The sequence below is a fragment of the Chamaea fasciata genome, unplaced genomic scaffold, assembly GCF_029207755.1.
Source record: "Chamaea fasciata isolate MVZ Bird 193981 ecotype frontalis unplaced genomic scaffold, bChaFas1.0.hap1 SCAF_3, whole genome shotgun sequence".
NCBI lineage: Eukaryota > Metazoa > Chordata > Aves > Passeriformes > Sylviidae > Chamaea > Chamaea fasciata.
Window position 1 is genome coordinate 68,851,110 of NW_027094088.1, and position 17,584 is coordinate 68,868,693.

Sequence of the window (17,584 nt, forward strand, 5' to 3'; positions counted from 1 at the left end):
AAAAGGAAAAAAAAAAATGGTTCCAGTAATGAACAAAGGGTACTTGCATATGTCTTAATGAGAGTAAAAGTAACTGGAGAAAGAGACTTCACGTAAATCTAACAAATGTATTTAAGTGAGTTAAGAAGCTAAGTTCAGTGCTGAAATGTCTGCTAAAAATATAGAAATCAATTTATGTGGTAACTCCTGCTTGTAATGTCTAGCTGAAAATTATAGCCTCACACATTTTTTTTCATGTCCTTTGACACAATTATTCTGAGGGGTTTTTTTTCAGGAATTTCTAATTTATTCAAGCATTTTTGCAGAAGCCTTTGCATGAGTATGACTATTTATACTAGGAGACAGCTATATCAATTTGTGAGACTATATTTCAGCTGTTGTAGAGGAGTTCTCAGCTTCAAGCAGATCTGTGGGTTCACTCCAATTTTCCTGAAGTAATACTTGGCATATGCTTTTCTTGCCACATTTCTGCCAGAGATTACTTCCTTTCTGTTGCAAACTTAACTGGAGCACACGTGCTTAGGCCTCAGTAGCTCAGGCTGGTGTGTTTGTACAACCCCATCTTCACTGATATCTCTTCTGCTGCTCTTGCTATTTAGGCAGAAGTTCTTGGCAAGAATAAATCAGTAGCTGGGCTGATAATTCCAGAAGTCACCTCTCATGCTTGTGCTTTCACAGCTGTTAAAATCAGTATTAGTTCTTAAACTCTTTAATATTGAATCCAAACTCTTTAATATTGTTCTCCTTTCTCATTACAGGTGGTGGAGGGTTGAATCAATACCCTTCTGCTTAGGCTTTTATTCTATGTTCTTGCTTTTTTATTTTTTACCATCATGTTAAATTCAGTAAGATATTTGAAACAACAACAGAAAAAAAAATCAACCTGTTCATGTTTATTGCATTTCCTATTTAGTGTTTGAAGATAAATACTTTTGGAATCAATTGTAATTATAACATTTACCAGGCAGATGATGCGTGCTCAGTCCTACAGCCTCCAAATATATTTCCTTTGTTTTTCTTGACTGACTTGCATCCTGATTTGTGCTTTCCTCTACCTTTAACTGGAGGCTTTTCAGTGAGAGAGTTTGGACAAGGACCGTTTATTAAACTGGAGATGAGAGTTTGCAAATTACTTGTACAGCAAACTTCAAAGCAAGCTCTAGTGATACTACCTTCACAGTTTGTTCAGTCTTTGAGCAAAGCTGCATGATCTTCAAAGCTTCTTTCTGGCATCCTTCATAATGCAGATGTGATAATTGCATTTTAATATCTGTAATCCCTGCATTTTGGGCAGAGAAATTTCAAAATTTGAAGATCAGAAAGGTTAAGAACAACTTCCTTAATTAAATCCCAAATACTTTCCGTTCTTAAATTCTTCTAGTCTCTCATTCAGATAAATAAAGACAAAGGAATATTGGTGGAGGACAGCTATGCAATATTTTGCAGAAGAACAAAGAACAAAAGCCTATGATTAGAGCTCTCAGTCTTTCTGAAAGCTCTTCTCACTTTCTGAACATAATAAGAGAAAGGACATCCTCTTAATTTACTTCACTTGATGTCTGTCCATCTGTCCTTCTTAACCCTATCCAGTACCAGTCTTGTAAATGAAACAGAATCATAAGCTAATGAAAAGATATGTGAAATCTTGTAACAACTTTCTCTCAAAAAACATTTTGAGGGCAACTCATCTTTAATGGAGATGGTCTCCTTTAGTTTTTAAAATACACATTTTAGCTTTTATCTACTAGGAATTTTAGATTATTTTAAAGAACAAACCAGAAATAAATCAAATATAAACCATTTTATTTTAATAGAAAGTTGTTAAATATACGTATTTTATGCATTAGAAAGAATCAAATTTATAATTTGGAAAGACAACCAAAGTTGTCTTTCCAAATAAAAAAATCAGTACATACAATATAAGTTTGTCTATTGAGTAGATTTCACTGTAACTTGTGAAGATTATTTGGCAGTTTATATTTATAAGTAAGAAATGAGAAGTCTGTATTAACAAACCACAGTCTGTTTTGAAAAGACAACAGAAAATACATTCATAATGAAATACAGATCAGTTCCAAGAAGTGAAAGTGTCACTGTTATCATATATTTTGCCTTTCTGTTTATTTTGATAGTATAAGCTTTAATGAAGAAGACATGCTGGCTTCTGGTGTGTCTGTGTCAGCTCTGGCAGTGTTTCAATGGGGAGAAAAGAAGGACCTTTTAATCTTTTTTGATGTTGCATATGGACCAAGGGAAGAAAAAGTCACAGATACTAAGATATTAAAGGCTCCCTTTCCCCAACAATTCACTTAGAGATTGTGGGGGCAGAAAGCCTTCAAGGATTGTTTGTCTCTATGGTAACTATGCTCAGTAAAAGCACAGAAGATGCAGAGCAAAAGAATATGAGAGATTGGCATGTAGGCTTTCCCTATAAAAGCCCAGGATTTAAGGCTGGGGAAGATTGTTTCCTATCACCACTGTGATAAGGAAATTAAATTAAGAACAGTACTGGTAGGTAGAAGGACGCCTCCTCGGAGAGAAAGTTGTTTGCATTTTAATATAATTTATTTTTAAACCATTGCTGTCTTTTCATGTATTTTTCTTGACTCTGTTTTTAATTTTTAAAAAATTATCTTCTCACCATAAATAACCTCTCCAAGCAGTGTTGTTATTATAACTAATGGCAAAGTTACAGCTGCCTTACTTGGTCCCTGAGACAAACTAAATGTCAGGGAGGCAACATTTTTGTCATAATAAAGTTCAAATACCTGAACCAAAACCAGATGAGGTTTGGGTTGTCTGATTTTTGGTCTGTCTCTTTTCACTGGGAATATAAACCTTTTTTCTTTTGTTACTTCTCCCCTCTTTCTAGGGGAAAGCTTCTCCAGTTCACTTATGCCTGGGTAATCTATTTACAAGCTCTATAAGTATGAAATAATTGCTGCTGGATATGTTTCCTTAAGCAACAAAAACTTCTAACGTGTCTGAAGTAGCAAAAATTACGTGCCTGAAGTAGCAAAACACATGCTGGTCCATCTTTTGCTAAATATGGCCTGTCAAAAGAGGCAATATGACTTGTAAGTGCATCTGAGTTAAAGGTCCTGGGAACTACTCTATGAAGTGGATTCATTGCCATGTTCAATAATATTCTGATTCAGATGATGCCAAATATTCATTTAAATCTCTTGTTCTGCCTGTATATTTCCAAAGTGTCACGACCTACTGAGAACTGAGAGGTTTCTAAAGGGCTGGACCGTAAGATGATCTGTTGAAAGCCAGATCCAGCCAGCCCTCATCCCATCTTCAACGTGTTACTGCTGTGAATAGGGCTGTGGTTCACAAGGCAGCACATGTGATTTCTGCAGTGTGACTGTGCCAGGGATAACATGTGCAAGCAGCAGTTAGTGTAACCCAGTTATTAATGTATCCTTTCCTTCTTTTCTTAAAACCTCTGTTCCTAAGGGAGTCATCATTACATATTGCATTAGAGCTGCCCAAATTTAAACAGGTTTTACCTGGCTAAATCTCTGTCTCATTTGGAATATATCACTGCACAATGCAACATAATGCAGTGGTACCATTTGCACAACATCTTTTAATGTACATTAAAAGGTATATTTATGTTCCTATTTAGAATCATGGCAAGAGGCAAAAATGTCATTGCAGGGTATATGTAATGATAAATATGGAATGAATGTCTAGTTTAGTAAAATGCAAATATTTGTAAGCCTTTTCAAGGGAAAACATTATTTCTAATTCACGACCAAACTATTTGAAATCTGCAAGGTGTTTCTCCTTAATGATGTGCCCTTTTGCACTTTGATTTATTTTTAGATTAATAATCATATAAGAGGAAGGTTAGTCCAATAGTTTTGTTGTTCAAAACTAAAAAAAGAAAGGGGTGGAGATGTATTAAGGGGTGGAGATGTATTAAGGCTGACAAGGGGTCCTGGGCTGTGGGCAGGTGGGGGGAGCCCCAGGGGCTGGGTGGGGACAGCCAGGCCCTGGGGATGCCCTCAGGTCCCTGAGCCAGCACATGAATTGCTCTAGAGAGCCCAGCTTGCTTCAAACCTCAGTTAATCATGTTTATAGTTCAGGTTAATGGCAGTATTGAGAGAATAAAAGTTTCAACCTCAAAAATAGAAGAATAAAATTATTAAAAGCATCTTAAGTATTTAGGAATTTAGCATATTTCTAGAGAGGCTACACATTGTGACATAAACCCTTAAGCCGATGTAGACATTGCAGTACCGAAAACTCCCATACTAGCTCTGAAGTGCCTGATTTATGTATGGACTAAAGGGTTGTAGAAATAAGCACATGTAGCAAACTAGCAAGGAACCAACCTTAGTGGGTCATGAAGGGATTTCAAAAGAAGGTGTGTTAGATGTGTTCCTTGTTCTGAAGGCACTCACATATCCCAGCTGATATTGGCACTTAGAGGTGCCAGTGCTTTAGTTGGTAGAATATGACACAAAAGTTAGGCAGCATCTCCACTCTGACCATTAAGTTCTGATCTATTTCCTGCCAAATATACTGGTGCCTAATCACTGAAATCCAGCTACATTATACACTTTTTGCCTTTTTGCTCTATTTTGGACAATTAAATGTGTCATTTGCAGATTTCTTCAACAGTCCACAAGAGGAGATTGAGAGATACTTGGTTCTGGGAGAAAATATGTTTTCTTAATGAGAAAAATTGTAACAGGGCAATCTAACCCTTCATAAACCAGATTTTTTTTTGTTTGTTTTTTTCAGACTGGGACAAACTCAAAATGAATGTTGCAGTGCTGCAATTTGACAGTGGGAGCATTGGCCTGCTTAATGCCAGAGAGTGACCATAAAGCACTGGGGTTTTAATATTTTGAGGTTTTGTATTTTTGAGAAAGTAGTCAAAGTTTTTTACGTACAAGGCATTACAAAAGACTGTCATTTTCAGTAATACCCCTCCTTTGTTCATGTTGGAAGTTACATAAGGAAGAACAGTAGTAATGTTCCTTTTTATGGAAAAAAAATCATTAGAAATTCATTGGAATAGGCAGAGCATGTTGTTACTTGTGTCAAAATCTGTTCTTGCTCTTTCAAACTAGACAGGAACAGGAACAAACTAGACAAGACAGGAACAACAAGAGTAGGGGAAAATTTTGGCAATATAGAAAATCATTCCATTTCCTGATAAAATTTTTTCTTGTATCTTCATTTCTGGCAAGAAAAAACCACAGCATATGCTTTAAGTCCCAGCAAATTGAATATGTAACATCAGATCATTTAAGTCGCTGCTCTCAATTGCTTTGCTATCTGTTAGCTGACATCACTTATTAACAGAACATGAAAGGAAAATTACAAGAAAGAAAAGATAGTCAGAGTTGAAAATTATGAGTGCAGAGAATGGGAACAGCAGCAACAACACCACATTGCTGCTGCCAGCAACGAGGTCTTTATGGTGTCATAGAGGCACTTGGGGTATCATCTTCTATCTGAGATAGGACTCTACCTCAGGACTCTCAGGGTCTAACAATGTATGAATGGATAGTAATTGCAGCGCTACCTAGTTCATAATTGGAACCTTTTTTGATGCGTCAATATCAAGTTTTAAATGCCATATCTGTTGTCAATATTAAGTTTTAAATTCAACATCAGCTGTCAATATCAAGTTCTTAATTCTATCTGTCTTCTTCAGCAAGAAGTTGTGGTGGAAGAAACTAAACCCTTGTTTATTTGCTCACAGAGTATGACAACACATTTGGTATGGTTTTGTCATGTTTACAATGTGTAGTACCTGTGACTTTCTTATTTATATTAATGTATCCTTTCAGTCTCTAGATTCTGTGAGTTTTCCCTGAGACAGTGTTAGGAAACAAGCTTGGACTGATCTTGAACAACAGACACTACAAATTTCTGCACGTTTCATAAGAGATTAAAGTATTCTCTCTCTCTTAATTACTAAACAAGTGATTGTATGCAGACATGGCTTCATTAAAGCCATAATTTCTTGTGAGAGTTTCTCAGTTCCACTATTTAGAGAGGGAAGTCATGATGAGATTTTTTTTACTTTATTTTCATCTATTTGTTCATTCAAAATTTTCCTATATTGGCATGAGGCATGACTATGTGGAGAGTCTGTCAAAAGCTGTTCATCATTAAATCATAATTTTTAGACTAATGTATTCTGTATTATATTTCTTTGCAGAAACAGTCATATTTATTTTCAGTGCTGATTTAAATAACCATATGCAAATATAGTTCAGCAATTTGACCTCATTTATATTCCTGGAGAAGCCTCAGTGTATAGAGTATCAACGTAACTAAAGACAAAATGTCATGCAAAGACAAATGAAAAAATACAAAGACAAAATACAAATACAAAGACAAAATGTCTTTGTAAACTAGTAATATAATAATTCATAATTATGGGGAGGAAGGAGCATTAAAAAGTATGCCACCATATTTGAGCAATATAAAAATAGTCCTAAAGCATAATGATAGTTTTTAAATGTCAAACATTTTAGAGGAGCATTACCTATTTTACATGATTTAATTTTCAGAAATCATGCAACCTGAGTTTGCAGAGGATGGTTTTCCAGATACAGAAGAAATGGAAACAATTAAAACAAAGATTGATCTTTTCATGAGTGATTGGAAAGAAGTGGCATCAGAAATCAAGAAGTCATCTGCAGTTCAGGTCGTCGTTTTAGAGATTGCTGAGCAAACACCAGAAAGTCTGCTTAATCAAACTGTGCTGGTTATGGAAAGTAAGTAATGCTGTTTATGTGATTGGCACTTAAACTATCAAAAGGAATTTTGGATAGCTCATGTGACGAGCATATAGAGAGTAGGTTATACTCAGTTTGCTAATATTGCTAATATGAAGAGGGTCAGACTGTGTTCTCTGGGTCAGCTGAAAAGCACAATAGCAGCCTTTCAGACATCTAAGAGTGAGGAAAATGTATATATTTGAAACATACATATAAAATCTGGCTGTGCAAATAAGAGCATAATAGCTCCCTAAACGTTCTGAAAACACATTTCCACAGTTACTTTTTCTATCTGTGCATGCCAGGATACTGGTTTGAGAAATGGACAGATAGCGAAGGTTCACTAGTGTACAATATTCATTGGGTTAGTGAGACTTTCAGGGTGTGTAATAATCTAACCTAACCACCTGTATTTCAAAACTGAATTTTACATTAATTTTTTAAAATTAATATTTCTTTAGCAAATTACATTTCTTTGTTTGTGTGGTCTTGTAGAATTTTGAGCATTGGATAAATAATACTTTGTTTTCCTATTTTCACTACAAATCAAGTGTTGGTTAAGCAAAACATCTATTGTGCTGGCTCTAAAATAAACTAAAATTTGAGTTATGATTCTTCCCAACAAGTAACAGGAAAAAAAAAAAACAAACCTGTTGCAGACAGTAATGGTACTATCTGCATATGTTTGTGTAATACTTTTGTAATACAAGTTCCCACTGAAAATACCAATTTACTTCAACCAAAAACAACCTGTAGAATTTCCATTTTGGGAGAAGGCAATATACTAATTTCCACATATAGGGAGAACATTTTGTTCTGTGAGTAGAAAAAATGCAAGATACAGTTGGCATTATTTTCTTCTGTGTATGTGCTTAGTTTTATGGACAAAGAGAATATATTCTGGTATAGCCAAAGGATAACTATTGAAACAGAAAAAAGGATAACTAACCTTTTCAGAACCTCTTAAATATTATGACTGGGAATTATCTGTTGAAGACTTAGAGGAGGAAGCACAAGATCTGGCTGCTGAAGAGGAAAATGAGGGAGAGGAAGAGAAAGAGGAAGAGGAAGGTGAAGAAGAGGAAGGGGAAAAAGGGGACAAAGAGGAAGAAGTAAGCATGTCAGCTTTATCTCTTTATGCTTTTATTATAACTCCTTTATTTTCAGTTTGAACATAACCTCAGGGAACTCAGATTTTGCTTGGCCCTTATTTTGTTTGATCCAGTTGAAGCCATCTTACAGAATAAATATTAGCATGTACTTCAAGAACACTTTGACTACAATTCTATGTTGTGGCCAAGAGTAGTTTTACTACAGCAAGAAGCTCAAATACCCCCATGATAATAGAGAGAATGACTGAACCTAGTGTTTGTTGCCAGATGGCAAGGAGCAGTTTTATTAAAGAAACAAATGTGAACTTTGATTTCTGTTGGTAACAATGATTCCATGAGCCATCATGTATACATCAGAAGATGCAGAGTCCTCTTCCATTTCAACTACCGATAATTTTCAAATACCCACGTTAATGAAATTAGAGGTCTAGCTTTCCCCTTCTATATTCATCTTATACTGATTGGAAGATTCCCATCCCCAAATTCAACAGTACAGGATATTCATAGACTGTACTAGAACAGTATTGAATAGATATTTTAGAAATTGACTTTACTGGATAAGTAATCTGACTTCATAACACCAGCTCTCAGTATTTTCTGAAGAGATCTACATTTAAACGGAAAATCAGTTTCAAGAACAGAGTAGGAAAAGATTTTATCATAGATACTTCTACCCTAATTTTGGTCCTCAATGGCCAACTATGATATTAGAGATATTTCAAATTTAATTCTTTTCTCAGTAATTCTCTTGGACAGTTTCTTTTCTGACTCAGAATCTAAAAAGTGCGTATATCATAGACTTATTTTCAGCAAACAAACTGTTTGGAGAATACCATCCTCATTCAATCCTCAGTTAATGTATTTGGCTTTATTTAATCTGATCTACTTAATCTAAGTAAACTCCTGAATTCTAAGAGTTCTTTAAAATTTTCATATTTTCAGGATGAAGAAGCAATTATGCAAAAGAAAAGGCTCATGGGAGACACAAAACACTTTTGTCCAGTCAGTCTGAAAGGGAACTTTGTCCTCTACCCTGGACTCCAGGAACATGCAGCTAAATATAAAGAAAAGATTTATTACTTTTCAACTTCTGAGTACAGAGATAAATTTTTGAAGAACCCTGAGGAGTATGTGGCTCACAGTGAACCACTACAAGTGAGAATTTTAAAAACTATTTCATGGAGAAAATAGAAGATTAAAATAACTATTTTCCATTCCCATTTAGATTTGTTTATTATTGCTGATTTTTTTCCTAGGTAACAATATATTAGGCAAGTCCTTGAAGCAAATAAAACACATGGCTTCCCTAGTGATTTTGTAATGTAAATTTAAATAACACATTGAATTAATGATGCAAATAGAGTGGAAAAGAGAGGAAGATTATAAAGGCTTACAATAATCTCAAAATATGTTTAACAAATGACACATTGGGGGTTCTGTGGTTTTTTTCTGACTTGAAAAAGGGTAAAAGAATGGAGAATTCACCAGAACTGTCTAATGAAGTTTCATTTTTACCTGTTGATAGTAGGGTAGTATATTTGGTGTTTCCAGAGAGCAGGTAGTTTAGTTCGAACAGCAGTATAAAGTCTGGAAAAATTGAAATACAAAATTATGTGACTGTTTTTGATGGAATTTTTATAATTATATTTTTGAAGTGAAAAACAGTAGGGGGTGGGTGCACTGTACATTCCAAAATGTTACAGAATATTCCATTTTTTCCCTATAGGCTCCTCCTTTACGGGTGTGTTTACTTGGGATTCATGGAGCAGGTAAAACTACTTGTGCACGACAGATAGCAGACAAATTAGGCATTTTCCATAGTCAATTTGAAGAATATCTGCAGGAATTGATTTTTTACCCAAAACTAAAAGGAAAGTTGGACCCTCTTTTGATGAAGATCATGAAGATGATGATAAAATACCAGAGGAACTGGAAGAGTTCTCTCAGACCATGACTAAAACTGAAACAGCAAAAAGCAAAAAGCAGGTAATAATAATCTTTTATACATCCATACACAAAATAACTATTTTCAGAATAGGAATTGCTTACAAAATTGTAAAAACTTTTAAATTATGTTAAATATTTGATAAAATTTGGAAATAATTGTTCTTGACAACATTTTCTTGTAAGTATCACAAACATTCTTCAAAATATTTTCAAGATCTATATACAGGTTTTGTCCAAACAGTAGAGATAGATGCTAAATGGCCAATGGAAGACCAACTGAGGGGAAAAAAAGGTCAAGGTCAGAATAATAATGGGAAGGCATGGTTTCCTTTAAGGGTTTATAATATGCAGATTCAGTCAAGTGTGTGTGTTCCAATTGCACAGGACTTTAAAATTGTTCCCCTGGTGTGCTCTTTGCACTCTCTTGGAGCAAAAGGATAGAATGCGTCTACCAGCCCTTTGGTGTGATCATACTTCATAAAAAATCAGAAACATTGAGCATTAGTAACAGGGTAAGGTAGTATTTTTTTAATGCAATAGGTTTCTTAACCTGGATTTTAGTATTTCTTTGCCTATTGGCAGCAGTTTCAAACCACAAAAATAAAACAACTCTTGGGTACCATAAAATATGCCTTGTAGCTCAGGTAAAAAAAACTATTTCAATGTTTCAACTGTTTCACAATACTGGTAGAATAATTAATGAATTATAATTTTCAGTAAATTTGTTCTTTTTCTTAATCAGATTGACTACTGGCTTAAAATCCTTATCAGTATACATTCTAAACCCTATCTCTTACAGGATGCAATTTCTCTGAAGAAGAAACTTTTACAAAAAGGCTTATTGGGGAGAGTTTTTTCTTTTATTAGGCAGTGATCTGTTGGGAGAGAAACAAAAATCCACAAAGTTTTAATGTAAATGATTTCTTTAGATAGCAATGGATATGATAAAAGCCATTCATTATGTGTAGAAGTCTCAACACAGGTACAGAACATATGAATCTTCCAAAAATGTGTAGTAAAAAATTGAAAATCTATCTCTCACACAACAGGAATAAGGATTTATCCAACACTCAAAGGTTCAGGAAGAAATGTGTTTCTGCATCACATTTTAAGAGCCTTTTTTTTTTTTTTAGTGCGTCCTCCTGCTATCTGCCAAGTTCCCTCAAGTTACTCATCATCAAAGATCTTCAAACACTTCCTACTGCAGGATTTAAGGAAGCATGCAGGAGAGGCAGCAGGCTACAAAGCAGAAGGCATACAGAAACAACACTCAGGCACAGCATTAGGAAGATGAGCACTCAGTGGAAGTGGAAACCAGTGAGGAATCTGAAGGGTTGCAAGAACTTCTGCAGTACAACAGCAGTAAAAGATCTAGAAAATTAGAGTCTAACACTGAAACATGGTCTTTGCAAGTACAGTCTAATCTTTGGCCTAGAGGGCTCTGTGTCTAATAGGAGAGCCTGGGTAGAAAATGGGACTGCTCAAAACCAGAATATGATCAAATTTGGGATCATTTATGTAAACTGGACACATATAGGTCAATGGGATGCACTTGCAGGTGCAGACAGAGCTGCCAAAGGTACATTCAAGACCACTACTATCCTGAGAAGTAGAGCAGGTCACTGATAACTGGAAAGGTAGTGTTCTGATGAAATAATACAAGAACAGGAAATGCTGGAAGCAAATGCTTCAACACTGATGGAAAACAGATCAAAATCATGGATGTCAGAACAAAAATCCAGGTTTTCATGAAAATGGAAGAGGGAATTCTTTTGAGAAGTCAGTTTACAACTTGGTTATCACAGCTGAAAATATGGCAAATGTTCCTGACACTCATGGTTATGAGTTATGAGCTGGCTCTCACTCAATGTTATTTTTTTGGCATCAATACATGTCTTACACCAAGGTATTTCTGTTAGGATTTTTCTCTTGTCATCTTTGTATTTGCTGGGAAACAATATTCTACATCAGTATTTTTTTCTCATACTTCTTGTGAAGTGCTTCATCTGATGGCATGACCTCAGCACAGCTCATACAATTTCAGTTCAGTTTAGAACCCCATTCATTGGTCCCTGCACAAAACTCTAGAGGATAATTTCCAAGGCTGTAGAGTTCCCAGGCATTTCTCTGAATATGAATACCACTGGACTGTCTTACCATCCTATTTTTCACTGATCCACCACCTCTGCAAAATTTCATTAAATTCTTTTGTATCATTCTCTTTCACTTTGGCACAAGACAGTAGAAGATTATCTATCAAAGCTTAAGGTCAGCTGTAATATTCAAAGCAAAACCACTAAAGGCAAACAAAAATATACCATGCAATCTAGAAAGTTCAGCAAAAAGATATCATCCTGGTTGTTCTAGCACCACATCATTGACAGGTCTGGGGGGCAGCCTTGTCCTTCAAATCACTCTGTGGGGTGTTCTCTTTTTTCTACCTGGAATATACATCTCATGCTTCTTTTCTTTTATCAGGTACAAACGCCATTCCTACCTCTCTTAAGCAGTGGTAATGTCAGTGATACATTTTTATATGTGTTTTACTATTTCCTCCCACTTCACATATTTCTTTCAAGATGGCTCTGTGTTGCATCTTTTAACATATATACTGTGTCAGGTGCTAGAGAAAATATTACTCATACACACTACATTAGACCTGCAACTTCCAGCATGTCCTCAAGTTCTTTTGGCTACATTATCAGATGTCAGGCATAGGAATTCTTATTCAGATATGTCCTTTTGATATCAGACATGTTTTGATTCTGACACGTGTTTTGATAAATGAATTATCTAAATTTATGAATAAACTAATCCAGAATCACTAATGTATATCGTCATTTTGGTTTTTTTTACCACTGTCTGTGTCAGGGAGCCATTCTGTGAGAAGTGCATCTCCAACCATATCAATCTCACAGAGTTACATATTCTGGAAAAACCCAACAGTTTTCCACAAGAATTGAGTAGTTTGATTTGGTATTTGACTAGTCATTAATATTACCACTGTTGTATAGAACAATGCTGTCTAGTATCTGTTCTTCTGCCTATATGCCACAACCTTACATATCCTTCTTCAACATATTTTTTTGGAATCCATCCAAATATAATAGTTCCTTTCAAAAAGTGAAAAAACATTCTGATGAAGTGCAGGTAGTCTTCCAGCACGGGAACATGTATAGCCAAGTGGAAAACTGCATGTAGGCAATTAGGAGAAACTCTGCTCATTTCATTTTCTATTCCTCTGAATTGAGCATATGTATAATTAAATACTTAACAGTTGTTCTTGATTTTAGGTTTCATTAAAATTCATATAGCAGCAATTGCCCTAATTTTAGGGAATTGCCTAAAACATATAATGTGGTACGATGCAATGTGGCAAATAAGTTCGTTTCTGCTGATTTAAGTCAAATGAAGACAGTATCCTATTTAGCTGAAAACAATAAACATATCAAGTAGATACTTCTTTCTGGTTTTGGTTAGTTGATTTGGGGGTTTGTTGGGTTTTTTTGTTGGGTTTTTTGTTTGTTTGTGGTTTTGTTTGTTTGTGGCTTTGTTTGTTTGGGGTTTTTTTTCATTTTTGGTGGATTTTCTTTACATAAAGGAAGTGAAATTAACTGATGAGGAAGAGGCAATCAAAGCAAATCTAATGGATAATACGGAACTACCTCCAGAAGTCCTTGATAAGATAGTTCCTGACTGGTGGAAGAAAGAGCCATTCCGGTAACTGTAATTAGATTCTCTCTTTCTTTAATTAATTTTAGGAAGTATATCATCCATTGTGTCTACAATTGTAAATAACTGTGGCAGAGATTATTTCAAGACTCTTGAACTTTTTATGAGTTATGACTTACCTGTCAGTCTTGGTTTTGTTTTACTATTTTAATTGATATTTTGACAGTAATATCATGTTTCATATGCTGCACACAGGATTGGACAAAAGTACCTGGCACACCTGAATTGGATTAAATATCCTAAATAGCTGGGGAGCTTTCATGGGCTTGCAGGATAGATACAAAACCAAACCTTTTATATTTTTATATGATTTTTGTCCTGACTACAGACTGGGGACAATGGTTCTCTACACAGTGTAGAAACAGGAAGATCAGTTCTAGGAAAAAAAGAATGCACCAAGACAAAAAATTACCCAGCATTATGTATAATGTTGTAATATTATACTGTGCTAGATTAAATTCTATTGTATTATATCACATCACAATACATTGCACTACTAAAATATACTCTGTTGTACGCTTCTTCCCCACAGCATCCAGGGCTACCTGTTCTTCCTTCCACTTCTTCTAGCTTCTTTGGTTTTCTGCAATTTTACAGTGTACCCTATTAAAGTCTAAAGTAATAGATATAAATATTAGCTTCTTATTAACACAACATTCATCGTTACATAACTACTCATCTAATTCAAAATTGTAAGAGCTCCAATGAGCCTTGAAGCTTTCCAGGTCTAACTGACTTGTTTTTAACATTTGCAGGAAGAGAAATGTATGTTGTGCTGAGTGGCAAATTTTTCATCCTATACTACAGAAGAAACATAAATTTTTGGGCACAAGCTTTCTTTGAGAGTTGTGACCAGAAAAGTGTTTGGGGCACCTTCTATTTTTTGAGACCAGTGCCTAAGAAGTATTGTTTTTAGAGTCACACAAGCAAGTCTGAGGACACAATTAGCTTTGGTTTTTTAAAGTTCCTTTAAAATATTTAAGCACTGCAAATTAAAACCTCAGAAGAAATTAATTTGTAAGTACACTAATTAAAGTACACAGAAAAATAGCAGTTTTACATTGTCAAAAGATACTAGCTGAAAGTATTTTTTAAATTTTACTCCTAAAATATTCTCATGGGTTAACACAGTTTGGTTTTTAGCTAAAGAGGAACTAAACTTTATGTTTGCAAATGTGAAACCACTACACATATGCATTTAATATGGGAAGGTTTGTGGTGTGAGGTTTTTTTCAAACTAATTACACGTTCACTGCGTTGCACTATAAACTACAGTGCGTAATGGTAAATGCCTTATTTTCCCATTAGGTCCACAGGCTTTATACTGGATGGCTTCCCTCGTACTTCAGGTGAAGCCAGCTATTTGTCAGAACAAGGACTCTGTCCTGATGTTGTCGTTTATATTCAAGTAGAAGAAGATGACATCCTTAACCATCTTTTCCCTCCACATCTGCAAAAATGGAAAGACAGACGGTGTAAAAAAAAAAAGGAATATAAAAAAAAGCTGAAGGAACTAAAAGCAAAAAAAAGGGTGAGTTTTCAGCCCTACACCATTTTGTTGTTGTCCTTGTTTCTACAGGAGAGGTCTGAACACAGATTCTGAAACTCCCAAAGCTGTGAAGAGCGCACGAGTAACAGATATTGGAGCCAGGAGACACAGTCCTACACACTCATAGCATTCCCAGGGTTACCATAGGAACAAAAATAATTTAGGGCTGCTTTCCTCTTCTATGCAATTAATGCATGCAGGAGTTTGGGCATTTTGCAGCCCAAAAGTAGCTATGTTGCCAGATAAATGGCAGTCCTGGAAAGTCTGGGAAAAAAGGCAAGTCACTGGAGGGAGGGAATATGGTGATAAAAAAATCAAATAGACAGTTCATGTACTGTAGTATTGTTGCATCCCAGATTCCTTGAGCATGTGCTGTTGAGTTGATCAGCATCTCCCATAGGCTGACTTCACTACCATATGGGGAGTGTGTATGTGTTCCCAGCTCTGATACTCTGCACAGGAATATAGTAACTCTAAGCCACATTCTCAGTGCTGTTGCAGCTGCTCTGTGTCCCATTCAAATGAAGCTGTGCCTGCTGTTAAACAGGTTACAAATTGGTTGAGGTAACCTGAAGCCTCCATGCAGACATTTACAGTTAGCACATGTAATATATTCAAGGTTCCTCAGTTTCTATAAAAGTAAGATAAAGTACTTCATATGTAATATGAGAAAAGGTCTGAGCCTAATTACTACGGAGCAGTTGATACCTAGGAAGTTAGGACAACTAAATTTGGGACAAGACTCATACAATACCATTAATATCCCTAAGCAGTCAAAAGGAACACCACACATTTACTATCATACCCAGTTACCCCTTTGCCAAATGGCAGAAACCACCTATAAATTTAGAAACTCTGTACTTTACCAATAAACCTATTAGTATATTTTCAGTGTGATAAGAATCACAGTCTTTTTTTTCCCTCTAATATTAATCTCAGAAATTGCCAAATTAGTTTTTTCTAAAATATACTTACATGTTTGCCTAGTAGAGAGGTATATCTGGTCTGCAACATTTCAAACTCTAGGTAGTGTTTTTAACATTAGAACCACCTGGAATAGAATTTTAAGGTGGAAAGAAGAGTGTTTATTATTACATTATCAATTTTCAGAGGGAAGCTTTTATTAGGAAGTATCATCAGTCTTTTACATCTTCTTTTCACTAATAGAATGAGAAGATTGCCAGAAGAAGGGAAGAACTTTTAGCAGAGCGACAAAAAAAAAAAAGCAGGAGGTAAGAAAACAACCTAATAAGACAGTTTTTAAATAGAAGTGTTTGCATTCATACCACAGAAATTTCTAGAGCTTTTACTCACAGACTTCAGGACAATGTAGAACAGTAAAATTATGGTAGACTGCAAGAAATTATTTCTGACTTTCAAAAGTAATTTTATATTGTGTTTGAATTGCTTTAGAAACTATGGATTCATGAAGACTAAAAACTATTTAAAAAGAATTCTCCATATGTGCTTCAATTCAGGAAAATACTTATGAATGTGTTTAATGTATCTAATGTGTAAAGCATAAGAGTAGCCCCAGTAATTGAAATTAAGCATGTGCCTTTCAGTACACTCTCAAATCCATGGTTAATCCAGAATAGGACTATACAAGGATTTCTGCCCAAAGTCAATTACATAATATTATTTATAAATGCATTCATGTACTACTTGACTGCTCATGATATTCTGTCAGCTATGCTTTCATCAAACACAATTGTTTACAACAAAGTCCCATCAGACTACAATACCATGTATGAAAAAACACTCCTCTTACCAAAACTGCAGTGCAGCTCTTCAGGTTTTTAAAGTACTCTTGGAACTGGTATGATGCTTCACTGTATGCACTATGCAGTACTGCTGTATTTTCTTCTGAAATAAGATTCTAGAATTTAAAAGACTTTTGCATATGATAAAGGATATCCCAAAATGAGGTTTTGTTGAGCTAATGGCTTTTTTAATTTAAAAAGAGACAAGAATACCGTATGTTCCTTCAAAATATCTGTATCATAGACATGAAACAACAAAATATTTTGTGTTTATAGGCTTTAGCAAATAGGGGGAAATGATGAAGCTGCTGAGGAGGAGGAGAAAGAGGAGGAGAATGAAGATATTGAAGCTATACTTGCAGAAGAGTTTGCAGAAGAAGAAGAGGAAGAACCAGAAGAAGAAACTGAAGAAGATGCTGTTGAGTGCATGCAAAATGAAATTTTAGAGACGTTTGAATCAGAAGTAGAAATATTACAAAGTCTGCAGGTACTGATACCACTGCTTATTTTGTTAAATTATAGGATCACATGAAGAAGAATTTCCGTATTTTTCACATTTAAACATTATAGTGCCTAAATAACCATGCTGCTGTACTCATTATCTAAGAATGTGAACAAGATGAAGACTGTACTGAGAAGGTATAGACTTTAAAGGTATACAATTACTATGACTAATATAGTAGAGGAAAAAAAAAAGGAAGCTTTTGGGTAGATCTATCCAGTCTT

The 17,584-nt window shown here is 35.1% G+C and overlaps 1 protein-coding gene across 1 annotated transcript in view; it reads left to right on the forward strand.

Annotated features, from left to right (window-relative positions):
* Window positions 1–17,584, forward strand: part of AK9 (adenylate kinase 9) — a 56,523-nt gene that overhangs the window by 23,784 nt on the left and 15,155 nt on the right. The window contains 9 exon segments of the mRNA XM_066180306.1: window positions 6,541–6,752; window positions 7,713–7,867; window positions 8,810–9,022; window positions 9,594–9,719; window positions 9,722–9,853; window positions 13,416–13,534; window positions 14,855–15,077; window positions 16,263–16,327; window positions 17,135–17,345. Coding sequence (XP_066036403.1) covers window positions 6,541–6,752; window positions 7,713–7,867; window positions 8,810–9,022; window positions 9,594–9,719; window positions 9,722–9,853; window positions 13,416–13,534; window positions 14,855–15,077; window positions 16,263–16,327; window positions 17,135–17,345 — 1,456 coding nt within the window.